This window comes from Squalius cephalus (assembly GCF_949319135.1).
Source record: "Squalius cephalus genome assembly, chromosome: 10".
Lineage (NCBI taxonomy): Eukaryota > Metazoa > Chordata > Actinopteri > Cypriniformes > Leuciscidae > Squalius > Squalius cephalus.
In genome coordinates, this window is record NC_137131.1 from 10,244,576 (window position 1) to 10,270,891 (window position 26,316).

Here is a 26,316-nt window from a genome sequence, read left to right on the forward strand (position 1 = left end):
TTTAATAATGGTAGTTTTGTTAAATGTATTAATCACTATTATTTATATATTTTGATTACATAAATGAATATGTGAATGTATCAGGATGTTTTTAAAATGTTAATCATTTGTTTTGCCTGACAATAAACCTCAAATCAAACCAATTGTATTATAGCACTTTACACAAAACACATTTCAAAACGATAATGTGAAGGTTTATAATATCTTAATATCTTCATGCCTATCGTCACATTCTCCAGATTAAAGCTGTGCAATAATATAGTTTACAATTTATGATGATATAAACAATCAAGCAGTTGAGAATTGGTATAGTAGTGTATATATAGTATACTGTGTGTATGCAGATAAGTTGGAATTTGAAAAGGACATTTATTTTTTACTTTTTTTTATACATAACTGTGTGTACTGTATATTAGCACTGATAGTACCTGTATCCAGTTGCACTCGACCAAGGGTCTGAAGCCCACTAGGGGGCCTCAGCAAACTTCCAGGGAGGCCCCCATAAATTAAAAAAAGAAAAAAGAAAAAACCCTATGGCCCGGTTTCACAGACAGGACTTAGATTGAGCCAGGATTAGGCCTTAGTTTAGTTAGGGTATTTAAGTAGCTTTTATAAACGTGCCTTAGAAAGAAAATAAAAAACATTACTGGTGTGCATCTTGAGACAAAACAATGACACTGACATATTTTAAGATATATCAGTGCAAGATGCTTTCAGTCAAACATGCATTTTAGTCCGGGACTCTGTGAAACTGAGGGTAAAAATAAAGATTCAAATATTAAACTGATATTTTTTAGTTTTTTTATTAAAACAGAAATACACATCAGCTCCGACTATATATATATATATATTGTTTTGAACAAATAGCTTTGGAGTCAGAAAGATTGAGATCCACTGCCTTATTTTATTGTTACCAACACAATGCACACATTATTATATGTTGTTTGGTATGAAATCCACGGAAAACAGAAATGATACTGAAAATATGCGGTGCATGGAAAAAGAAATTAAACAAATAAAACATGAATGTAATGTTTCTGATAAAATACATATTTACAATTGACAAAATGACAATAATAAAAAGAAAGAAATCAGGTTTATTCAAAGGGTCACAGAGGGCAAAGTGACGGCATCCCTAGAAAAGCAGAGATCAGTCAGAACTGTCTGTTTGTTAAATCTCTCTCTCAAATGATCCATCCACTGTTGCATATGACTTTGTACTTCTGACCACAGCTCCTCAGGAACACTAAATGAATAAAGACAACAGCGATGATTTATGTCATGTATTTGCCATGTGATCCAAACAGTGCACACCACCAGTGGTGTCATACAAAGACAGTTCCCAAATCCATTAGTTTGGTCAAACCAGTAGGAGGCTGGATAACCTAACAGGATTCCAAAGAGAGTACACAAGTTCCAGTCACTATACAACTCCTCTCCCATCAGAATCACAGAGTCTATCTCATTCATGAAGACTCCTGAAAGACTTTTGATCATATCCTCAGTTCTCTTTTCCAAGCCAGCCAAGACAGGCTGCTTTCTTGAGGGACATACGTCAATCAGAAGGAGACTTTTGCTTTTGAGTAGTTCATCCAAGTGGGACTGAACAGTGGCAGGGTTAAAAATGAATGTGTTGTCATCTATGGACAGTATCCGTAGTGAATTGGTTACAACTCCAGACTCCTGCAGTGAACTGAGGTACAGGTGAAGCTGTTCTGGAGATGCTGCGTTACTGTCGTACAACAGCGCAGGTTTGACTCCCAGATCCACAGCCATTATTTGAACAGTAACGTCAAGACATGTAGACGGAGATAAACGTTTCTTACGAGGACACAATAACTTCTGTGCGGCCGAAATTAGCATTTCTCTGGCAACCATTGCGCCCCTTTCTATGGACACATAATTAAAAAATATATATTTGTTGACAGCAGGACACACAAAATTGTTCAGCACTTAATTAAAGAAGGCTCACATTCAAGCATTGGTCAGGTCCATAGTAGAGGTGTTGTTGAAAGACACATTTTTATCGACTCGGTGTTAACGAATCGAGTAAATGGTTATTTGAATTGATCATAACCTGCAAAAAGAGCACTGAACGAATATTTTTTGTTGAAGGTGATTCAAAAGATTAGAATCACTTGGATGAATCAAAACCCCATCAACATCCTGTAAAAAGTTTGAACAAGTTAAAAGTGCTTCAAAATAAATACAATTATGAAACAAATTGAACTTGAACATAGATTTAGTCTCGGGTCAGTGTTTTATTAACATTTTGAATATTTGTAAAATAACGCGAGTCGTCTATTTCCAAATAAAGCCTTAGTTAGAAACGTCACCGAAATACACGGACTTTTATTTTGAAATGTTTGTGAAACGGAAGTATATTTTTATTTGACAACTTGTACAGTTGTGAAATACCATAGTACCAAATGGCAAATACTACTAGTGCAGAATCATAGTAAATAATATCTGTACAATGAAGCGAATGCAGCGCTTATTTTTTACCGGTGAATTTCGGTGATTTTGTTGTTAGTGATTTTAAATAACGTTAGTTGTGTTAAAAAAGTAAAGTTCACAATGGGCTCAGAGGATGTGCTCAAGAGTGCTTCAACACTGGCTTCTTATAATGTCCTGCTTCAGGTACGATTAACCAACGTGTACGCACATACAGACACTAAATACACCTTTATTAGAGACATATAATAAAGTAATAATCCTCTTGAAATGCTTTATATTTCAGGTGATGTTTCGAGTGTTGACATTTCTCTTGAATGCATTTACTTTGCGGTTCGTGTCCAAGGAGCTGATGGGCGTGGTAAATGTCAGGTGGGTTTACGGTTACAAAATATAAACTCGAATATTCGTTTGAATGGGCCACAAACCGCAACGTTTGCTTTTGTTACAGGTTGATGCTGCTCTATTCTACACTGGTGTTTCTGTCTAGGGAGGCGTTCCGGAGGGCGTGTCTAAGCGGCGAAGGGGCGGGGCGTAACTGGAGACAGGTCATCAACTTGTTATGGCTCACGTAAGTACAAGAAATGAAATGTTGATAAAAACTATAATAAAAATAAATGAATACTTTATGATTAATCTTTTAGTGCTCCCTGGCTGCCAAATAGTTCATTAAGGCCCCTTTCTGTTCATTTTCATCCTTTTGTTGAAGCCATCTGCTTGTCTTATTTTTTTTAAATAATCATGTTTAACAGCTATATTGTTTGTTGCAAAAATTCCACCAATTAGAGATTCACAGACAGCAAATTGCATAAGGAATATTTCCCCTAAAAATTAAAATGTTGTTTTTTTTCTCTTTCTTTGACTTTCTTCTCAAACTGGCAGATTTCCTCTGGGGTGTGTGTGGGGTGTGTTATTGGTGTGTGTGTGGTGTTGGGTGCTCCAGGCACCTGATCCAGAGTCCATCCCGCATTATGTTCCCGCTGTTGGATTGTTCTGCCTTTCTGCACTCACAGAGCTGCTGGCCGAACCTCTTTGGGTTCTTGCACACGCGCACATGTTCGTCCGTTTGAAGGTGTCGGAATCTGCCTTTCACACTTTAAATTGCACTTCAGAATCACTGTAGATTGAATAAGATTAAACCATCTGATCAAATGATGCATATTCACAGGTGATTACGGAAAGCTTAGCCATGATTGCTAAATGTCTTGTTACGGTAGTGTTGGTGGTCTCAGCGCCTCAATGGGGGCTCTATATCTTCTCTGCAGCCCAGGTATGTACAGTATGTTTGAACGTATACAACATCTATAGCTTTCGGTTGCAATACCTTTCAGTTTGTAATCTCAATTATGTGTGTTTTTCATTTGACAGTGCGTCTATGCAGGGTTTTTGCTCCTTTGTTATGTATTATACTTCGTCCATTTCCTTGGCTCAGAGGAAGCAGACAAGAAATTGTTCCCTGTTCGTCACATAACAGATCTTCTGCCATCTAGAGTGGATCACGAGGTGTGACTTCTTTTACAACACAAGGTCTGCTGTAGACTTTTCTTTCAGTGTAACAACTTTGCTGTATATTTGTTTTTAGCCACTGCTTAACTGGAAGTTGACCACACTAACCTGGAGCTTTTTCAAACAGTCATTTCTCAAACAGATACTTACAGAAGGTAAGTGCCCATCATGCTCAGTTACGTAGTTCTAGTAGTAGTAATTGTTTAAATGATGTTGATAAATATTTCATTTTGATTTTATAGGCGAGCGTTATGTGATGACTTTTTTGAATGTGCTTAACTTTGGAGACCAGGGTGAGTTTGTACATTCATAAACACAAGCTACACTGCCTGGCCAAAAAATGTTGTGATGCTATTTCTATCAAGATGTGCATACATTTTTGGTCAAGAAAGATCTTTTATTGAGACTTTCCCAATAAAAGACATTCAATGAATTTAAGGTCTGGACTCAGAGGTGCCAATTCAAGTTTGAAAATGATTATTCATGCTCCCTCCAACCATTCTTTCACAATTTTAGCCTGATAAATCTTGCCATTGTCACCCTGGAATATGGCCATGATATGTCTTCCTATATGGTTGTTTAAGAAATGAAAAGATACACACTCCATCAGATGAACTCCAGATGAACTGTTGCCAAACATATAACATGCTAGAAACATAATAATCACTGCAATAATTATCCAATCATAAACTCTTAAGCATTTGCCTATTTAAATCCAAACAGCGACTTTCTTTTTTGGCCGGACAGTTATATTTTATTAAATATTATACTATTATACACATCATATTTTCCTTTACTTGTATTATTATTATTAATTTATTTTTTTAACAGGGGTTTATGATATAATAAACAATCTGGGCTCAATGGTGGCTAGATTTCTTTTCTTGCCCATTGAGGAGAGTTTCTATGTGTTCTTCGCTAATGTCCTGGAGCGTGGACGAGATGTACGACATCAAAAACAAGTCAGTATCTGTTTATGGTCATAACTTTATTTAGTGCAGCCAGCCAGATGTGGGTTGGGTAATTGTAAAACGCTGATTGGTTCACAGGAGGAAGTTTCCATGGCAGCTGAGGTACTGGAATGTCTTTTGAAGCTGGTGCTTTTGATTGGTCTGGTCATCTCAGTTTTTGGTTATGCATATTCTCATCTAGCACTTGACATCTATGGTGGGGAGCTTCTGAGCAGCGGAGCCGGTAAATCACAAATATGCTCATACTGGATAACTGATTTGACTAACTTTTCAGTTCATATAAATACATTTTTATTTGCGTGTGTGCCATAAAAGTTAAAATGGTTTGTTTGTGTATTTTGCAGGGCCAGCTCTCCTACGGTGTTATAGCTGTTATGTTCTGCTGTTAGCTATTAATGGAGTAACAGAGTGTTTTGTTTTTGCTGCCATGAGCAAAGAAGAGGTTGACAGGTGAACAACACATAATTACTATATATACACTACTGTTCAAAAATTGGAGGTCTATAATTTTTATTTTTTTTTACTGTTGTCAAAAGAAGTCTCTTCTGCTCTTCTACCAAGGCTGCATTTATTTGACCAAAATTGTGTAAATATTGTGAAATTTTATTACAATTTAAAATAACTGTTTTATATTTTAATATGGTTTAAGATGCAATTTATTCCTGTGATGGCAAAGCTGAATTTTCAGCATCATTCAGTGTCACATGATCCCTCAGAAATCATTCTAATATGCAGATTTGCTGCTCAAGAAACGCTTCTTATCACAGTTGAAACCAGTTGTGCTGCTTAATATTTTTATGTAAACCATGATTAAAAAAGAAATTCTGGATTTTTTGATGGATACATTTATTTGAACTTCTTTTTTCTATTCAAGAACCGCATTTATATTTATTTAAGATTTTAAAAAAGTCCATCTTCACGTTCACTTTTGATCAATTTAATGCATCCTTCCAGAATAAGTCAAGTCAAGTCATCTTTATTTTTATTTTATACAATACAAATCATTTCAAAGCAGCCTCAGTGGTAAATAGAAAAAATAATGATCAATGATGCAAACAAGACAATTGTGTCCTTTTTTTAACTTACTGATCCCAAACTTTTGAACCGGAGTGTAGAATATATATATATATATTAAATATATAAAAAAAAAAAAAAAAATTTAAATAAATAAAAATTTATATATATTTAAAAATTTAATTTTCTAAGAAATTGATTAAACAAGATTCTTTCTCTCTCTCTCTCTTTAGATATAATCTAGTGATGCTGGGCCTGTCGGTCTCTTTTCTGCTGCTTTCGTATTGGCTAACCTGGATGTTAGGAGGCATTGGCTTCATTTTGGCAAATTGCTGTAACATGGCTTTACGAATCACTCACAGTATTGTTTACATACATCGCTATTTCCTGCAAAGCGAATGTGCGCCGCTGTGGGGGCTCCGCCCACATTCTGCTGTCATAATTGCCCTTGGAGTGAGCTCTATCATCACAGGCTTCTCAGAGGTATCGTAGCCAGCGACTTTAAATATAGATACAGTTATGATGAACTAATTCAAATCTGATTTGAAACCATTTTGTCTTTCAGAGCATGTTCTGCTGTGATGGTGGCTGGTTGCTAAGGCTGGTTCATGTTGCCGTGGGGGCAGTTTGTCTCCTGAGTGTGGTCATCGCAGTATTTCTAACAGAAACAAAACTTGTGCAGTTTGTCAAAACTCAGTTGCTACCCAAATACAGCAAGAAACTTACATGAGCTTTTACTTTGAAAACACCTAAACCTTCCCGAGGTGAGGTTGACACTAACATGTTATGGACCAGATTTTGCCTCGAGTTTTTAAAACTGTGTGTAATATTCTACAAACATATTTTGTTTTCTTAAAACAATGGGAATATTTACTCCAGAAGACTCAGTACCTCTATGTTCAGTTTTTGCTTATGACATCAAAAGAAGTTTACTTAGATGCTGACAGTTTGAAGGTTCTTGTCCATACCTTATAGAACATTTTATTGTTTGATTACAGAACAAACACACAGAATATTGTAATGTAATGCAAATATATCAAAGGCTCCAATGTGCCTGTCATTCCTTCATCTCCAAGAAATACATTACGATTCTTCGTCTTTTGAACATTAATGCTTGTTTTAATGAGCATACCAAAGGTGTACATTGACCAAATATTTTGTAACATTGTACCTTTTACATTACATACTAGATATACTATAGCTGTGTAAATCAGTGGTGAACTTTGAATAGATGGTGTTTATGTATAAAATGGTTCAGGTTACGATTGTCTTTGAAAGACTGGGAAAATATAGTCTACTCTTCTAATATTTGGGTACAAATAAAACCATTGAATGTACAGTTTTGCGACTTTGATTTACATACAATACCATTATCTAAGGTCACAATTTTTTTTTATTAAAGAAATTAATACTTTTATTCAGCAAAGATTTATAAAATGGTAGCACTTTATAAGGTCCCATTTGTTAACATTAGTAAAATGCATTAGCTAACATGAAATATCAATGAAATAATGCAATATACATTTTACAAGTGTTTATTAATCTTCGTTAATGTTAGTAAAAATATAATTGTTCATGTTAGTTCACAGTGTATTAATTAATGTTAACAAATACAACTTAATGTATTAGTAAGTGTTAAAATTACCATTGACTATCCTCAAAGTATTCATTGTTAGTTCATGTTAACTAATATAGTTAACTAATGTTGACAAAAGAAAACTCATTGTAGCGTTACTCATTAAAAAAATCAGATGTGACAGTAAATATGTTTCCATTATAAGAAAAGATTTCTATTGAAATAAATGTTCTTTTGAAATGAACTTTCTGGGGAATCCTGGGGAAGAAAAGGTATTACAGTTTCTACAAAAACATTAGGCAGCACAAATGTTTCCGACATTGATAATAGTAAGAAATGTTTCTTGAAAACTAAATCAGTATATTAGAATGATTTCTGAAGGATCATTTGACACTGAAGACTGGAGGAATGATGCTGCATGTATGTTTTACAAACCAGTGAAAACGACATTAGGACAGCAGTAGGTATAAAGACTTAATGGACATTATAAGCAAGTCCTAATTACCTCTCCTTAAAAAGTATGTCATTCTAATGGAATACACAAGAGAGACAAATTAACATTCACAAACAAGCACTTAGCAACCCTCAAAACCCCACCAAACACAACAGTGTACAAATAAACACTTGCACTCCAACATGAGCAATAAAGCAGATACAAGACACAAACCATAAACTGTTTTCATTTCTGAGCTGCTGGAACTAATTGAACGCACTGAAGATGTCATCCTTAAATAACCATGTGTTTGTTTATCCCTACATGAACAGTGACTGATTAAATGGGAGGAGGAACCGTGTGACTCATGCTTTGGCCAAAGGAATTATGGTCCATTTGGGATTGGACTCGGCAAGGGAAGGCTGTGCGTGCGTGTATAAATGCACATCCAACAAGTATAAAACAGAGAAACTTAAGCAAGACTTTAAGACATCACAACTGATTTTGAGAGTTGACCATGTCTCAAGTAAGAGAAAGAAGAGACACTGAGAAGAAATAAATATCCTTTTGCTTATTCATTTTCTGTTTCTCTTCAGCAGGGTGGGGAAGAGGAAGTTAAGAGGCCCGAGGTGAAAGCGGAGGATTTGATTGGAGCCAGGGATAAGCTAGCATTTGGAACAGAGGTGAAGAGCAAGACCTTTGAGGTGATGCAGGAATGCGGTGAGTCGAGTAGCAACTGTTAGATCTGCAGAAACTGTAATAATTCAGTTGGAAGGTAGTGTGATGAAATGTGATTGAATCCTAGTGTCCCTATTTTTTTATTTTGGGCCAAGAGGATAAAGAAAAGCTGTGTGCGAGTGTGTGCGTGTGTGCTTGCATTTTATAGTGTTTCCACTCCATATATAGCAGGAAGTCAGAACACAAACACAAAGAGAGGACACTCCTAGTCACTCTTGTTGTGCAATGTTTATTGTGCCTTATGTGTTTATATTGATTTGTTTATATTTTTATTCCTGAAGATAGTTTTTTGCATTTTTATTAGCCTTTTATAATCTCGACTTTAAGATTCCAGTTGTAATATTTTCAGAGGTGGAAAGTAACAAAGTACATTTACTTGAGTACTGTAGCCTACTTAAGTAAATTTTTTGAGTATCTGTACTTTACTTGAGTATTATTTTTTCTGGAAACGTTTTACTTTTTCCTCCACTACATTTCTGTCAAGGTCCTTGAGTAGAAAGTAGTTACGTCAGTCAGGGGATGATTTTGGTTGCATTTTGGTTGGAAATGAATGTTGGGTTGACGTCAGAACCCGACTGATGTTGGTTTCTGACGTCAACCTGATTTTAATTTTTAACCACAATACAACGTCTGTCCAACATTGGAGATTAATGTCAATCTGATGTTGGTTTCTGACGTCAACCTGATTTTAATTTTTAACCACAATACAACGTCTGTCCAACATTGGAGATTAATGTCAATCTGATGTTGGTTTCTGACATCAACCTGATTTTCATTTTCAGCATTAGGTTTGGTCTTCTAAATGCGATTTTTGTCATTGTTTTGGAGCACACTAGCTTATAGATAACAGTGAGGCTAACATATTCATACTAAAAGCCAAAAAACTTTAAATAGGGCACTATCTGAGGGAACAGCCAGTTGGGTGTCCAGAACCATTGTGGACGTTATTGAGTGCACTTATTTAATCTCACATTCAATCCCACACTACTGGAACTGTGTTCAAGAAATACATTTGATATTGATATGAGATTCAGAGGCATAAGGTACTGTAAGTATTACATACAAAAATAATAAAACAATGCATTGACATTTACGTTTGATACTTAAATACTTTTAAAAATGAGTACTTCTGTACTTTTACTTAAGTAAAAATCGGTATTTACAACTTTTACTTGTAATGGAGTAATATTTGACCAGTAGTATCTGTCCTTTCACTAAAGTAAGGAAGTTGTGTACTTTGTCCACCTCTGAACATTTTACAATGTATTAATTTATCTCTATTGTAGAAACAGACTATCAATAATGTTACCTTGAATATGAAAATGTTGCCAGTATGACATTATCGAAGACTTAAAAGATTGGGTAACACTTCACAATAAGGTGCAATTAGTTAATGCATTAACTAACAATAAGCACTTTTGTAACACTTTTTATGTAACTTTGTTAACATTAGTTAATAACAACCCAACTGTTAGATCATATTAGCTCAGGTCCATTAAATATTAACATTGTTCATATTAACTAATGTTCACAAATGAACATTATTGTAAAGTGTAACCAAAGATTGTGTATACCAGGGTTCCTCAGACTCAGTCCTGGAGGGCCGCTGTCCTGCAGAGTTTAGCTCCAACACTGATCAAACACACCTGAGCAAGCTAATCAATGTCTTCAGGATCACAAGAAACTCACAGCTAGGTGTGTTTGATCAGGGTTGGAGCTAAACTGTGCCGGACAGTGGCCCTTCAGGACCGAGTTTGAGGAACCCTGGTGTATACCATTAATAAACACTTTGATTCTTTACATGTTAAGTTCATATTTTACAATATATTTAATGTTTTATTCACTTCTTAGTTATTAGTTCAAATTTGATGTGTCCTGTCAGTTCAAACATGAATATTTTACATAAATGGAGCAATTTGTATTGAGGTAAATGAAATTCAAATGTGTAGGATGTTGAATGTAGTTTGTATTATTGTGTATTCTGAGTATCTGTCTCTTTGTATCTTTGTTAGAACAAGCTGGGAAGGTCGCGCCATCCATCTTCAGCAAAGTCCGCTCAGGATCTGAGACTGCCTTTAACAAACCCAGCAAAAGAAAGTAACTGTGGGACCATACACTCTATTTTGTTTCACTGAATCCTACAGCTAAAAACATGTTAAGGTGCATTTCTAAATTAATCTAAAGCATTAACATTGAAATAACAGTAGATTTTATTTGAAGTTATTTAACTAACATGTCAGTTGTCACAACAGCACAGCTAAACAATATTAGTAGTTTTGAGAGTGTCATATTAGTCATTTTTTTATCCAACCTCCAAATTTGATTTTGTGTGGAAATTAAGTATGTCATAATAAAACAAATTAAATTCAAACCCATTTATATTTCACATTACTATCAAAAAAATATTTATTTTCAAAAAAAAAAAAAAAACAAGGACAATGGAGAACTTATCCTACAGGAGAATAACAAAAGTGGGGGATAAAATCCGGTTGAAACAATGTTATTAACGAAGAGACTGTTTTCTTTCCTGTTCTCATTTGATACAAACAGCAACTGACACAATTAGGTAGAACAATACAGTAGCCATGGTACATCAAGCCATGGCTTGGTACATCTGTCATACTGTTATAATATCATGACAAATGTGAAATAATCAACCAGTAAATCAAACCATAGCAGGGCGTACAGAGAAAGCGAGAGAGTTATTTCATAAACTTGGTGTGCTGATCTTGTAGGATCTTTGCAGAGGACTTTGCATCATAGAAGAGTTCATTAATTTCTTCCACATGTTCTTTTTCGACTACTTCCCTCCCCTGAACTCGTGCCAACAGATTGGCAGGTGTCAGCAGCTGCACTGCATATCTGCATATCATTTACACAAAGACACACACGTTAGCCAACATTACATAACCAAACTGTGTAAATTATAAATTCATAATAATGAATAAGTGAGAATGCAGGTAGCAAGGCACAAGTAAATATGAGACAGTTTAATCAAATCTATATTAGTAGGATATAACGTTATGAGTGGTGTGTATGTTTTCTTAGTAACAAGTATTACCTGAGTGTAGTCTTAGTACCGATCTCTCCGAGGTGAGATAAAGAATCCTCGCTGATGTTGAGGCCCTCTGTCTGAGCTCGGATCTTTATGATCTATAGAAACATGCAAATTAAACAAATTAATGTATACTTCATCATTTATATATCTTCGTTTTTAAGGAGCTTATTTTGACAAAAATGTGTATGCACACCTGTTTCATTTCTTGAGGAGTGTACAGCATAGTTCTGATAATCATGACTCGATCCAGGAGATCCAGTGGAATTCCGTGAGGAGAGCTGATGTCCTCTGTCCCCCTAAAACAGAATTATGCATATCTGTAAACTTGTCAATCAACTCCATAACCAATCAAATGGATCATTCTAACAGTTGGTCATTAACGTCATTGTTAGTGCACTCGTCTCGCTTGCAGGGGGATCGGGGTTCGAGTCCGACTCGGAGCAGGGCTGTTAGAATTGGAGTGTGAGTTTTGGAGGCGGAGCAATTAAGAAGGGGTGTGTTTGTTTGGGTTGATTTCAAATATCAACATTGGCCAACAGCATATTTCAAAAACGACTTACCCCACCTTTAACTAATGAGACCTTATTGTAAAGTAATAACTATTGTTCTTTATAATTCTTGCACTTTAATCTGTTTGAAACATTGACATTAATCTTAAGGGTTAAGACTGTCGGTTGTCAGGCAGGAAAATAATCTAAATGAACAAAATGCTCTCATTACAATTCTCCACCAGATTTACATATAAACTCAAAAACTTGAGTACATGAGCTAAGACCTGATGTGAGATTTGATCGTAACCACCGCTCGCGTGGCAAGTAACGATTGTACACCCACATTTCTGTTGTACGTTCGTTTTATAAATGAGGTAGAATAACTTTTTGTTGTGCACTTTGATCTTTGCAGACCTTTTACATTCACATTACATACAGTATTAAAGGTAATATTTGAAAAAGCCAAATTTTAACTAATTGAACTTTATTGTGAAAGTGTTACCTAAATAAATATCCTACAATTTTACAAAACTGCGACAAAGCTATTTTACTTTACACATAACCTACATTTCCCACCAAAAACCCACCTGATGAGGCAGTTTCCTCGATTGGATGCAAACACTACGATGGGAGCGATGGAGCTCTCCAGGGCTCGGTGCAGGTAGGTAAAACACTCAATGTCCAGCATGTGAACTTCATCAATAAACAGAACACCAGGAACCAGCTCTGCCACGCCCTGTTCAATGTATTTATTCACAACCTTATTGATCTCTGCTCGCAGTTTATCTGTATACAGAATACACAAACACAAAGAAATGGTTAAACATGGCCTCATTAAAAACTCTACTAGGATTATCAGTATATAAATATATTAACCATTTTACCTGTGATTTCTGTCTTTTTGGGTTTCATCAGTTGACCCATCATAGAAAGTAAGTCCTGGCCTCCCTAGAAAACACAATACACTGATATTATTAGAATCATGGAGATCCACTTGAAGCTGGATAACATGATGTTTGTGTGCATGTACCTGAGGTCTTGCATTAGCAACATCCAGGTCATGAAGTGTAACATCCTGAATGATCTCTTTCTTCTTGTGAACATCGCCTTTCGGTAGTGGTACATACTCTTCCGCCTCCAAATCAAACTCTGTTGCAAACGTGTCACATCGTCCCTGCCTCTGCAAACCAAAAACAGAAATACTTATGAATAAACTCAATAAGAGCCTTGAGAGATGCTTGTCACTTATTTACAAGGGAAGTGTATAGCCCTTTATGTAATGTGGGATTTCATTTAATATTTTATATATATATATATATATATATATATATATATATATATATATATATATATATATATATATATATATGTTTATTTAAAAACTATATATGTGTACAATACTGTTTAAGTAGTGTTTGGGATCAGTAAGATTTTTTTTTTATGTTTTTGAAAGAAATCTCACCATGCTGGTCACACTTCAGTTTAGGGTCCAATTCTCACAATTAACTAGTAAGGTAGTTAAGTTTAGGTATTGGGTAGGATTAAGGGATGTAGAATATGGTCATGCAGAATAAGGCATTAATATGCGCTATATAACTATTAATAAACAACTAATATCCTAGTAATATGCATGCTGATAAGCAACTAGTTAATAGTAAGAATTGGACTCTAAAATGAAGTGTTACCACTCACCAATGCTGCAATTATTTGATCAAATATTATTATAAAGTGATATAGATTTTCTATTTTAATATATCTTAAAATGTAATTTATTCCTGTGATGGTAAATCTGAATTTTCAGCATCATTACTCCAGTCTTCAGTGTCACATGATCCTTCAGAAATCATTCTATTATGCTGATTTGGTGCTCAAGAAACTTTTTATTATTATTATTTGCAAACGGTTGTGCCGCTTAATGTTTTTGTGGAAACTGTGATCATTTTTTTCAGGAATCTTTGGTGAATAGAAAGTTCAAAAGAACAGATTTAACATTATAAAAATCTATACTTTCACTTTTTATCAATTTAATAAATCCTTGCTGAATAAAAGTATTACTTTCTTTCAAAAATATGTAAGACAATCTTGTCTTTTATACCACTGCCAGACTAGTACCTGCCCACCTGCACTGACAAAAGATTACTTCAACATGCCAAGCGCAGATATGGGCCGGAGAGAGAATGGTTAAGCAAATCCGTCCATACCTTGACTGCCCCACTGTTAGCCTCGATGTAGATAACATCACCGACCTCCACTCTCTCCTTCTGCAGACTTTCATAGATACTGGGATCCAGCTGCATAAGCATATCAAACACAATGAGATATAACATAACTTTAAACAGATGTAAAACAGATGCTGCTTTTTGACATGAAAGCAGCACTCTTTCACTTCCTTACCTTCAACTGTTTGGTGCCCTTTGCCGTCTTTAAACCAATAATGACATGACTGATAGTTTTGCCATAGCCCCCCATTGGGTTCTCCGTCTCACAGGGAGTCAGTTCAGTGACCTCTCCTTCATACACCTCTTTAGTCTCCTTGATACGCAGACCTGAATGCACAAACAAAATAAGAAATTTAGATACAAAAAAAGAAAAGGAAAATGTAAACAAAGCTAACTAATTACTAGAGGATCTATCAATACATTCTTAAACACCAACAGAATTTGTTATATTAAATACTTGAGTCTATTCACCTGCCCATGCCAGTATATATCTGTCAACGTTTTAATAATGTGTGTGTGCATGCATGCCTATCTTACTAGATCACACAGTCCACATTGTTTCAGATGCATACTGTCGGTCTAATGTCAGACTATACCTTTCCATCCACCTAGTTTTATGCAAATTTTGGGATATCGCATTAAAAAAAACTCTGGATGGAAACACAAAGATACCAAAGATGCGCATGAATAAAAAAAAATGTGCATAAAAAAACGTATGTACTCAGCTCAATTTTTTATTCGATAAGTAGAAATGTCCATAAACTATGATGGAAACACATTTACTGAATAAATGCTTCAATGAGCAACAAAAAAAAAAAAAACTTGCGTGACTGCCTCAAATGAGGATGCAATCGGATAGCTGGACCTCCAGCGGATCAGTTTCATTGCACAGCATCTCAAACATTGTTTCAGTTATTATGAAATGCCTGTCCCAAAAGTCTGTCATCAAAATATTTTGGTAAAATGGCCTCCCAGAATTGTATCACATGATTACATTTACAAACATCAGGCATCCGAGCACAAGAGAACACAACAGTGTTTATTGCATTTCATCTGTGCGCATGTCATTTATGATGTATGATAAAAAAGCCACAGTGGCTTTGCAGCAACTTCGGATTGCAGCAAATTCCATTTTTATTAGATATTTTGCGCCAATTTCCCAGGAAGTGACGATTTTGTTCTCTTGAACACATGGGATGGAAACAGTGCTTTATTCACAAATGTTTTATGCGATATTCCAACAAGTTAAATTTGCGTCATAGTATGGAAACATAGCTAGTGTGTGTGAAGAGTTACTAACAAGTTAAAATGTATTTGAATGCATTTCACTGTTTTTTAAATCACATTTTACCTTAACTACTAAAAGTATCTCCTAAAAGAAATTAATAAATGTATTGTATGATGTTTTTATAGGTAATGGTACACAGGTATGTTGTCTACTCTTGAAGTAGACAAATATAGGTTCTTTGCACAAGAGCTCACCTATGGCTCTTCTGAAGTTCTCCATCAGCACTTCAGTCTTCTTGATTTCTGATGAATACACTTCACTGCCCACCATAGGACAGAACGGCACTTTATTTCCCAGTTCCTGCGCCATGGCCAATGCTAGAGCAGTCTGTGGGGTACAGAAATAAAATGTATAAACCATAAACACTTTCACATACAACAGCTGTGAAGCTCTCAGTCCTTACCTTGCCTGTTCCAGGTGGTCCTGCCAGTAAAATAGCTCTGCCAGCCATTTTTTTGCAACGAATCAGCTCTACAATGATGCCACAAGCCTAATAAAAATGTAAGAATTATTATTATTATTTATGATATCTTTACAGCTAAACAGGATGTCCTTTATACATTTTTAATGTCAAGTGAATGGCAGGAATTTTTTACAAACATTAATAATCTCCAGGATCTGTTATGATCACAACAATATAATCTCAGTGAATGTGAAATATGTATTTTATATGGCTCTTCCTGACACATACCATTTATCAGATATTTTGTATTCGTTCATCACAAATAATCAGTTAAATACAAATAATTAAATTCATTAATCAGCGTAATTAAATGTACTGAATCCCCATTCACAAACTGGAAAATGCTGAAATTGATCTCTAGGTTAACGTTACCTCTCTAGCGGTCTCCTGCCCCACTAGTCCGGACGCGGACTGTTTAGCATTACCGGCCTCATCCAGCCCGAGACCCTTCACATGGCTGTGAGATGCGATGCGCTGCGTCTTCGTTGTGCTTTTCACCTCTTCAATCTTCATGTTTCTTATTTGTTTATTAAACGCTCTAAAACGTGAGTAAAACAACTTCAAGCCTATCTCATGAAAGGCCGTTGAAATCAAACACAAGAGACCCGCGTTTCCATGTGGGTAACCAAGGCGATTTGAGGAAGTACCGCCCCTGAAACGGTTTTCAGCCGTTCTTTGTTTCGATTGGTGAATTTGTGGAATATATGCTTAATCATTGGTGTAGACAACTGCGAACACGCCCCTATTTTCCTTTTGTGCTCCGTTTGAAATGTTGTACTGGAACAAAGATAAGCGCTGTAGGTTCCACAAATCTCTTTTTCTGTATGAAGTGTAAATAAACTCCTGATTATACATTAAACATGTTGTAAATAATTTAAACCATTTTACTAGTTAATAAATAATTTGATCCACGAGTTATGTTTCTTTTCTAAATAATAATGCTGTGAAGTGGAACCGAGTGTTCCATATGAGTTGAACTGTTTTGTCCGAGATTGTTTTTTGGTAGCGCAGGAAGAACAAATGTCAAATTTCAGAAAAGTTTGCTGAATGCAGAAATGTACTTAGCATGTAATTTAATCTCTCATATCATAACTAATACGTGAATATTATTATTAAATTCCACCAAATTAGATCAATTTGGTTTACTGACAGTTTAATATTGAGCTGGTTAGGTTGAACCAACAGCGTTGCTGTCAGCAGTTCAAAGTCTGCGCATTCAGGCTCTGTTACCCAACAATTCCAGTAATGGCAGATTCCAGTCTTCCTAAAACGCTGAACTTTAACGTCGGTGTCCTCGGCCATGTGGACAGCGGAAAAACCTCTCTCGCCCGGGCGCTGAGCAGCACCGCATCCACAGCAGCCTTCGACAAGAACCCCCAGTCCAAAGAGCGCGGCATCACGCTGGATCTCGGCTTCAGTGCGTTCACGGTGCCCTTACCGGAGCACCTGAGACAGTCCTGCGGGGACAGACTATACGACAGTCTGCAGTTCACACTGGTGGACTGCCCTGGACATGCCTCCCTCATACGCACTATCATCGGGGGTAAGTGGATAACAACGACTTGGTTTATATTAGTTGGGCAAGGGTTACACTAATTAAACCCACAATACCAAACTGCATGTTTACAAGTATGCGTGGATCAATATGTAATTCATGCAAAACAAAGCAATGCACCACACGTCTTTTAATTTCTAGTATGACTATAATTATTAGAAGAAAAGCAACCTGTCAGGGCATTTTAAACTTGGTCCAGCACTACCACTTTTGACCAATAGGTGGTGTGTGTGTGTTATTTTGAAGAGATCACATTAACCCTGTAGAGACTGACATATAACAATAAATCAGTAAAATCAATTTTAAATAGGCTAGAACAGAAAACCTTCAGAAACAAATATATAAAAGAAAACCAAATATACTGTGTGTCATATACATCTTTAATGGTATAGTGAGAATATAGAGTTCATACTTGAGGAGGATGAGGCCCAAACTGAGCAAAAATATGTATATTGGTACAGGTTGCAGATGCTGTTATTTATATGTTAAGTAAGAATAAATTCGGGTAGACCTCACCAGACTACATGCATATAAATAAATATAACAGTACTTGCATATAAATGTTAATTAACACCATCTCTCCCAATCATATGTGTAAGTAGTTTTATGATCAAAGCTCTGTAGTTTTAATTGTGGGGGACCAACACATAATGCAATTCTGTACAATGATGATTGAGAGATAAATAAATGTTCCTCAAAAATCTTATTTGATACTTTTTTTAAAGAATAAAATCATGTTAAAATGTATGTAAGATTAATCAAGTAAAACTAAGTTTCTTTAGTCCAGTAAATGTCAGTTTTGAAATATTAATAACAATCTAAAAGTTATTCTTATATTTTCTTTGTAGAAATTTCCCAGCAAAAAGACATGAACCACGACCTGAAGGCCTTTTACTTGATTATTAACTATCAATTAGATTGCAGAGGGCATCTAGTACATCAGGTACAACAGTTTTTCCAACAAAGTTATAATAATGTTGGAAATTTAGAGGCCCTAGAAATTCATGTATCAAAAATGATACCATACACTTTATAGGGTTAAAACAAGCTCTCAAATCAAAAGACAATATGGTTTTAATGACAGACTTGTAATATCTACATAGATTAAATAGCATGAGAACAACTTTTACAGTTACACCAAAGAACAACATAATTTTTCTGGTCATGATCAGATTCTGTCATTTAATGCATTTCAAAATTATACAACAGAATTAAGTGATTAATCACATCTATTTGCTAACCTAGGTAGTCGTGGGTACACAATACATGCTTTCGATATTCCTCTATACTAAAAAAAGTAGCTTACACGACTTGTTTTCTTGCATACACAATCTCATAAGTAATATGAGGGATTTATGAAGGAATATATGATTTGGAGAAACAATGTATAGAGGGACCAAACAAACTCAAGAGATCTCAAGTGTAGTGGGAAAGTCTAGTGTAATTGCATTGATGGCGTGTGTGTATGTGTGTGTGTGTGCATTTATGTCACATGTGGTTGATTAAGGCGGAAGGGGGCTGTTCAGGGCTCCAGCTTGACTTCCTCTCTCCCCCAGAGGGGATCTCTCAGGAAAGAATGAGTGCCAGAGAGAGGGAGAGAAAAAGAGGGAAAGGAAAGGCAATAGCCTGGTCTCCTGCCTCTATTATTTTTGGTCTCTTTTTCTGTCTTGCAGTGATGACTTCATTCTGTTATGTTTGTCATTGTTGAACTTATATGTTTTACTCTCATCTGTGTACTTGCATTCAGGTGCTCAGATCATTGATCTGATGATATTGGTGGTTGACGTTGTGAAAGGTATGCAGACACAAACAGCAGAGTGCCTTTTGATTGGTCAGCTGACCTGCTCCCGCATGATCGTCATACTCAACAAAACAGACATGTTGCCTAGTGACAAGAAACAGGCGGCTATTGACAAAATGACCAAGAGGATGCACAAAACTCTCGAGAACACAAGGTAGACACCGTCAACTTAAGCACGTTTCACTATATATTCTATATATTATACATTTTGCCAGCTCTACTCTTCTAAATGCAACTAAGGCATGATGATATTAAGATATTATAAACATTATTTATGTAAATCTGCTTTAAAAACAATGTATATTGTGAAAAGTGCTATACAAATAAAACTGACTTGATTTATTTTTTGCTTGTCAGATTTAAAGATTGTCCTATAATTGCTGTGGCAGCAAAGCCAGGTGGTCCTGAGGCCCCGGATACAGACGAGCCACAGGGGATAAATGAACTCATAGATGTGAGTTAGTGGGGGTGTTGTCACAGCACAGATTAAAAATCCAAAAATCGGAGACCACTTTTACATTTTGTAAATCGTTTTATAAATTAAAAATGCCTATATAAATAAAAGTTATGATGTAAAAGAAGTTAAAGGATATATATAGAAAACTGAATCAAATATATGCAAATTTGTGACACTGACCATGATGACAGATAACAGATTTCTTTTTTTCCATTGATACATGCTAGATTTTTGTTTTTGGAACATTGTCAAATCATGCTGGATAACATTTTTAGCACAAACTAGTTTATACTAGCTTGAGTGGATGTTAGCATTATAGTTAAAGGGTGATTTTATGCCTCAGGCTTTTTGTTATTACTGTATTTTTGAAAGGTATGTACCATATTTCTGAGGTTGTCTCTGATTATGTGTTTAGTTATTGAAGGCCCAGGCCTTCCTTCCTCGTAGAGATCCGTCAGGTTCCCTCCTCATGGCTGTAGATCACTGCTTCTCCATCCGTGGCCAGGGAACAGTCATTACTGGCACCATCTTACAAGGGTCACTCAGTGTCAATGAGACTGTGGAGATACCAGCGTTAAAGGTACTTATCTACACACTACAATACATACATTACAGTTCAAAAGTTTTGGGATGAGTGAGGGTTTTTTTTTTAAAGAAAGATTTCTATTTCAAATAATTGCTGTTCTTTTGTAAGTTCTAAATAGTATGATCTGAACTTACTATTCATCAAAGTATCACAGTTTTTACAAGCACAACCATTTTCAACATTAATAATAAGAAGAAATGTTTCTTGAGCAGCAAATCAGCATATCAGAATGATTTCTGAAGGATCATGTGACACGGAAGACTGAAGACTGAAAATTCAGCTTTGCCATTATAGGAATAAATGACATTTCAAAATATATTACAACAGAGAAATATTTCACAATATTACTGTTTTTACTGTCAGGCTTGGACTTCTTTCAAAAACATGAAAAAATCTTACCGACCCCAAACTTTTGAACACTTGTATATGTACACATGCATTGCAAACTGCACAAATTGCATTATAAAAGATTCTTATCTTTTTTTTTTTAATTCTCTGACTGTTTCCAAATGATAAATTTCACATAGGTGAACAAATATTTTGCAACATTGTGTATTGACATGATCAGCTCCTTATTTCTTTCTCTTTTTTTTATTCCTTAGGTAACTCGCAAGGTCAAATCTGTGCAGATGTTTCGTAAGCCAGTTCCTAGTGCTATGCAAGGGGATCGGGTTGGCGTGTGTGTGACACAGTTTGACCCAAAACTGTTAGAACGGGGTGTAATATGCACACCAGGTTCATTGCAAACTCTTTACGCTGCTATTATATCCGTCCAAAAGATTGAATACTATCGTGGAGCACTTAGCAGCCGTGCAAAGTTTCACATCACCGTTGGACATGAAACCGTTATGGCGCGTATCTCATTCTTCAATCGAGTGCTTCCTGGCAAAGAAAATGGAGAGTGTAGACCCACCTCTCAAGAGCAAAGTGCAAGCTCTTTCTCATTTGATTGGGAGTTTCACCACCTGGATGAGTTTTTGACTGGTCAGGCGGAAGGAGGGAGAGGGGAACCACAGCAATGGGCTTTACTTGAGTTTGAACGACCGGTCACATGTCCACCACTTTGCTTAGTGATTGGGTCACGACTGGACTCGGATATCCATGGTAACACATGCAGGCTTGCCTTTCACGGAAAGCTTTTGGAAGGGTTTGAGGACAAAAACTACACAGAGACAGCACTGCCTCGACTCAAAATCAGCAAAGATAAGGAGAAAGAAGGATCAGTGGAACGGGTAACTACAAATATTTATATATTGATAATGTATAAATGTAAAATTACACATACACAGACTACCGTTCAAGGTTTGAGATCAGTAAGTTTTTAATAAAGAAATGAACACTTTTGTTAAGAAAAGATTCATTAAATTGCTGCTAAAAGCTGTTATTTTAAATTTTCTATTCATCAAAGAATCCTGAAAATCACAGTTTCCACAAAAATATCAAGCAGCACAACTGTTCAGCATTGATAATCATTATAACAATAAATATTACTTGAGCGTCAAATCAGCATATTAGAATGATTTCACTGATTTCATCATGTGACAGTGAAGACTGGAGTAATGATGCTGAAAATTCAGCTTTGCCATCACAGAAATAAATTACATCTTAAAATATATTAAAAATAGAAAACAGTTATTTTAAATTGTAATTATTTCACAATATTACAGTTTTTACTGTATTTTTCATCAAATAAATGCAGCCTTGGTGAGCATAAGAGACTTCTTTGATAAATATTATAAATCTTTACCGACCACAGACTTTTGAATGGTAATGTATATAATATACATGATTTCATAGTATAATTGATTTCACTATATTTGGGGTCAGATATTGTTTGATTTTGTTCCTACACAATTCTTACTAATTTTATTCATTTATTTGACTTTTTACAGTCTTTTGAGTACCTTGTGTACTCTGGCTCATCAGTTTTTTATCTTTGGTCAGGTGACAGATGACTACACTGTGATTGGTCGAAACCTGTTTAAGAAGGAGACGAACCTTCAGCTGTTTGTGGGTTTAAAAGTTACGCTGTCGACGGGAGAAATGGGGTCCATTGAAGGTGGCTTCGGCCAGAGTGGCAAGATCAAAATCCGAATACCAGGTAAGCAAAGACAAATACACTCTTATTTACTCTCCCTAACTTTTTCTTGGCCTCTTTTTTTCCTCCTTCCTCTATGTTTCTTGTCAGGGGACTTAATTTTTTTACATCCATGCACTCATTCATTCATTCAAGACAGCATATACACAAAAGCTGCTCTCATATAAAGTTACACACAGCAAAAATGCACGCTATATCTTAAATATATGTGCAAAAAAACATACATCCTTTTCCTGACCCTCAAGGCTCTCTTGTGTTGGTAGACCTCAGCCACACAAATATACATGCGCACACACACACACACCTCTCTTCAGGCTCAATGAATTTAGTAGAATGAATGTATCTATAACCACACTGGAAAGGATGTTTAGTTTTTTGTACTGTACTTTACCTCCAATTTTTGTCTAGTTTGAAAAAAAAAAAGAATTTATAAGTCATTTCTGTTAGTTGAAATAAAGTTAAAATAAAATATAAATATTATTTGAAAAATTAAAACTAAACGAAAATTAGAAATGTTGCCTTGGGATTAAACTGAAATACATTTAAGTCGAAGCACTAAAATTAATAACTGGAAATAAATAAAAATGAAAACGAACTAAAACTGAAATAAAAAACAAATTAAACCTAAATGGCAATATTTAAAAATAATAATAAAAAGACAAAAAACAATCTTTTCACAATTTTTAAAAAAAATAAAACTAAAATAAAAACTAAAATAACACTGAAATAAGTCAATCCAGATTGACGCAGCAGTTAATTCCTGTTTAAAACTTTAATGGTCATATGATCAATGTATCCATCCAAAACATGAGGATCTAGTATCTTTGTATGTCCCTTGTCTATGAATGCCTGTTCTTTCTTTCTTTCTCTTCTGTTAGAGGGGCTGAAAGAAGAAACCAAGCAGCTTCTGTGCTCTTCATCTAAGAAGAAGGGGAAGGGTGGGGCCAAAAATGAATCCTCCAAATCTGAGGAAACCAAGCTTGACGCTCAGCCAGTTACCATACACTTAAACTTCAAACGCTACATATATGATCCCCACAAAAAGATGGTGCAGTCCTGACCCTCAGTCCGATCATTCCCGATAAGAGCTGAAAAGCGGACAGGAAAAACAGACACTACTAAAGTCTGGGATATGGAGCGGGAAACTTCTTGTACATGTTTTTTTGTGTGCAGAGTTTCTATTCTGTTATTTGGCATTTTTATTATTCCTTCAAATATGGAATAATAAAAATGAACTAAAAAGAAAACATGGAACATTCCTTCAAAACACATCATTACCTTACTAAATAAGTGCTGTTATATGACTGATAATAAATAACTCTATTAGCTAAACTGCTTTAGTTGCAATGAACTATTTTTTTGTGATTAACTTTTTGTTTGCAAGAGTGTGTGTAACGTGTTTATGCATCTTTGAGCTTGGCATATTGAGAGTGGTTGGGATGTTGCTTAAGGGCAGAAAGCATTGTGAGTATAGGCAAATATTTCAGTTGTTTCCACACACCCCGACCTCCAGTTACTCTAAATGTATAAATATAAATTTTTAATTTCCACTGTTTGTTTGTTTGTGCAAATGTAGGCCTGCTTGTGAATGCGTGTTTCTGAGTCCCCCCCCCCCCCCCCCCCCACAAAAAAAACCGAAAAAAACCCCTATATTTAACCTTTTAGCTTTTTTATGACCACAATAAGTCTTATCATTGTTTACCGATTTGCTTCACAGATTTGCATAGATTCCATTTACATTGCAGCAACTCGGAGGAATCTGTAGTCAAATTCATTCTTAATTTGCGAGTATACAAAAAGCAACTGTACTAAAATATTAAATGCCACCTGTGTTGATATACTTCCCTGTTTTTACCTGACATTGCAGGTAAGAACAAAGCCTTTATTTGTTATTCATTATAATTGCTAATAACTGGACTTTTAAAGAAGTGCATTCATAGGTTACTGCCTATCACTCTCATTCTCTTACGCACAATTTCTTTGACTAGCAAATGTGCTGTCATTTATTCCAACAGGAAGATGTGTTGATCTAACTGAATAAAAGTTTTTATATATACAGTAGGCCTATTTGTATGGATCCTTTGGCCATACATTAACCTCTAAAGGAAGGATTTTATTCCAAAATGTGGAACACAAAAGATGTTTTGCAGAATGTCAAGGTTGCTCTTTTCCACACCGCGGTCCAAAAAAGTAGTCTATACAATTTACTATAGCTTATTCTCTGAAAATGTTCCCCTCCATATTGGCTTTTAAATCACATTCATATTTAAACCTGCCAGTCACTCTGCAAAACCTTTATTTTCTGTGTTGCACTGAAGAAAGAAAAAACAACAGGTCACAAACATCATGACAGAGAGTAAATGATAGAATTTAGAATTTACATTTTTAGGTGAATTAATCCTTTATTGTCCAACTATTAATTTTATGTTCCATTCCTGATGATGGATGTAGACATTTAACATTTTAAAAGACAAACAAATGTGTCATATCTCCCTTTCTTTTATTTGTCTTTCAGCTCTGAGAAAATTGGTTGCAGTTTCAGCAATTCAGTCTCTTTATGATATTCTTAGAAGATTTTGTGATTATAAACTACCATTCAAAAGTTTGAGGTCAGTAAGATTTTTTAAAGAAATGTATTATTTTATTCAGCAAGAATGGATCAAATTTATCAAAAGTGACAGTGAAGACATTTTTAAAAATTCTGAAAAGAATCATAAAAAATGATCATGGTTTCCACAAATATATTAAGCACCACAACTGTTTTCAACTAGTAATAAGAAATGTTCCTTGAGCAGCAAATCAGAATTTTTCTGAATAGAATGATTTCTGAAGGATTATGTGACACTGAAGACTGGAGTAATGATGCTGAAAATTCAGCTTTGCTATACTGGATAAGTAATAAAAAAAAAAAAAAAAATAAATAAAAAATAAATAAATATATATATATATATATATATATATATATATATATATATATATATATATATATATATATATATATATATATATACATACTAAAATAGAAAACAGATTTTAAATTGTAATAATATTTAAGAATTTTACTGTATTTTTTTTATCAAATAAATGTAGCCGTGGTAAGCACAAGATAATTATTTAAAAAAAAACATTCAAACTTTTGAACTGTATGCCAGAACAATTGCCCGATGCAGTCTGCTGACTGATTTCTCCTTTGTAAGGATCAGAAGTGTGTTGTGTGTGTGTTTTACTGTGCATTAATATTAATGAGGCCAAGTTCAATTTCTCTGATTAATTACAGCAGGAAAGAGACAGAACACTTAGTTAAACACTGCAGGCACTAGAACTCTGTGAGTCTAACACAACATGGCTTTCATGCCATGTTCGGCCTGATCATTGACTCAAGAGAAATTTAAACACACACACATGCTGTCTTTTACTGTCTTTTCCCCTTCAGTGACTCAGATAGGAATCTAAGTCTTTTATTTTGTGTGTGAGTGCATGCATGTACAAGCCTTTGATATGACAGCTTGAGTCTGTTAACCTCTCTAATCAGGGTCCTTCATCAGAAAGGTCTTTCAGAGTGCCTGTTTAAAATTCATAAATTGAAAGAGAAGGGAGAAGAGGGACTG

General features: G+C 35.2%; 4 protein-coding genes across 7 annotated transcripts; 2 read left to right on the plus strand and 2 right to left on the minus strand.

Moving 5' to 3' along the window:
* Positions 1 to 892: 892 nt before the first annotated feature.
* On the minus strand, positions 893 to 2,048 carry cUnh1orf74 (chromosome Un C1orf74 homolog). 2 transcript variants are annotated; one of them, XM_079884660.1, is made up of 2 exons: positions 1,973 to 2,048; positions 893 to 1,889 (listed from the first exon to the last, which is right to left on the minus strand). In XM_079884660.1, the coding sequence occupies exon 2, from the start codon at positions 1,876 to 1,878 to the stop codon at positions 1,102 to 1,104; it is 777 nt and encodes a 258-aa protein (XP_079740786.1). In that variant the 5' UTR covers positions 1,879 to 1,889; positions 1,973 to 2,048; the 3' UTR covers positions 893 to 1,101. The 2 variants fall into 2 exon arrangements, with proteins under 2 accessions (XP_079740786.1, XP_079740785.1); XM_079884659.1 differs by having other exon boundaries at positions 893 to 1,885; positions 1,973 to 2,037.
* A 320-nt stretch (positions 2,049 to 2,368) lies between these two features.
* rft1 (RFT1 homolog) lies at positions 2,369 to 10,857 on the plus strand. Of its 3 annotated transcripts, none has more exons than XM_079884601.1 (14): positions 2,369 to 2,640; positions 2,741 to 2,826; positions 2,906 to 3,025; positions 3,337 to 3,526; positions 3,623 to 3,724; positions 3,823 to 3,957; positions 4,037 to 4,115; positions 4,203 to 4,253; positions 4,792 to 4,922; positions 5,010 to 5,154; positions 5,276 to 5,381; positions 6,179 to 6,428; positions 8,551 to 8,674; positions 10,705 to 10,857. In XM_079884601.1, the coding sequence occupies exons 1-14, from the start codon at positions 2,578 to 2,580 to the stop codon at positions 10,791 to 10,793; spliced, it is 1,671 nt and encodes a 556-aa protein (XP_079740727.1). In that variant the 5' UTR covers positions 2,369 to 2,577; the 3' UTR covers positions 10,794 to 10,857. The 3 variants fall into 3 exon arrangements, with proteins under 3 accessions (XP_079740727.1, XP_079740726.1, XP_079740725.1); XM_079884600.1 differs by lacking the exons at positions 8,551 to 8,674; positions 10,705 to 10,857 and adding exons at positions 6,511 to 6,714; positions 8,287 to 8,355; XM_079884599.1 differs by lacking the exons at positions 8,551 to 8,674; positions 10,705 to 10,857 and adding an exon at positions 6,511 to 7,281.
* A 22-nt stretch (positions 10,858 to 10,879) lies between these two features.
* ruvbl1 (RuvB-like AAA ATPase 1) lies at positions 10,880 to 17,741 on the minus strand. Its single transcript, XM_079884624.1, has 11 exons — positions 16,584 to 17,741; positions 16,152 to 16,238; positions 15,943 to 16,075; positions 14,636 to 14,787; positions 14,443 to 14,532; positions 13,272 to 13,421; positions 13,126 to 13,189; positions 12,829 to 13,027; positions 11,944 to 12,046; positions 11,754 to 11,845; positions 10,880 to 11,554 (listed from the first exon to the last, which is right to left on the minus strand). Exons 1-11 carry the CDS (start codon positions 16,722 to 16,724, stop codon positions 11,395 to 11,397), a joined length of 1,371 nt encoding a protein of 456 aa, XP_079740750.1. The 5' UTR covers positions 16,725 to 17,741; the 3' UTR covers positions 10,880 to 11,394.
* On the plus strand, positions 17,457 to 24,768 carry eefsec (eukaryotic elongation factor, selenocysteine-tRNA-specific; the record flags this gene model as incomplete). Its single annotated transcript, XM_079884597.1, has 7 exons — positions 17,457 to 17,754; positions 19,514 to 19,721; positions 19,925 to 20,021; positions 20,440 to 20,604; positions 21,213 to 21,842; positions 22,555 to 22,711; positions 23,587 to 24,768. 7 exons carry the CDS (start codon positions 17,457 to 17,459, stop codon positions 23,766 to 23,768), a joined length of 1,737 nt encoding a protein of 578 aa, XP_079740723.1. The 3' UTR covers positions 23,769 to 24,768.
* Between the last annotated feature and the right edge of the window lie 1,548 nt (positions 24,769 to 26,316).

Excerpts from the sequence above, each read along its gene's own strand:
- ruvbl1 (XM_079884624.1), bottom strand. The coding sequence starts at position 16,724 with ATGAAGATTGAAGAGGTGAAAAGCACAACGAAGACGCAGCGCATCGCA. Across the intron at positions 16,239-16,583 it reads GGCAGGAGACCGCTAGAGAG|GCTTGTGGCATCATTGTAGA; the intron begins GTAACGTTAACC and ends CATTTTTATTAG. Across the intron at positions 11,555-11,753 it reads GGTACTAAGACTACACTCAG|ATATGCAGTGCAGCTGCTGA; the intron begins GTAATACTTGTT and ends AATGATATGCAG.
- rft1 (XM_079884601.1), top strand. The coding sequence starts at position 2,578 with ATGGGCTCAGAGGATGTGCTCAAGAGTGCTTCAACACTGGCTTCTTAT. Across the intron at positions 2,827-2,905 it reads ATGGGCGTGGTAAATGTCAG|GTTGATGCTGCTCTATTCTA; the intron begins GTGGGTTTACGG and ends CTTTTGTTACAG. Across the intron at positions 6,429-8,550 it reads TCATCACAGGCTTCTCAGAG|CAGGGTGGGGAAGAGGAAGT; the intron begins GTATCGTAGCCA and ends GTTTCTCTTCAG.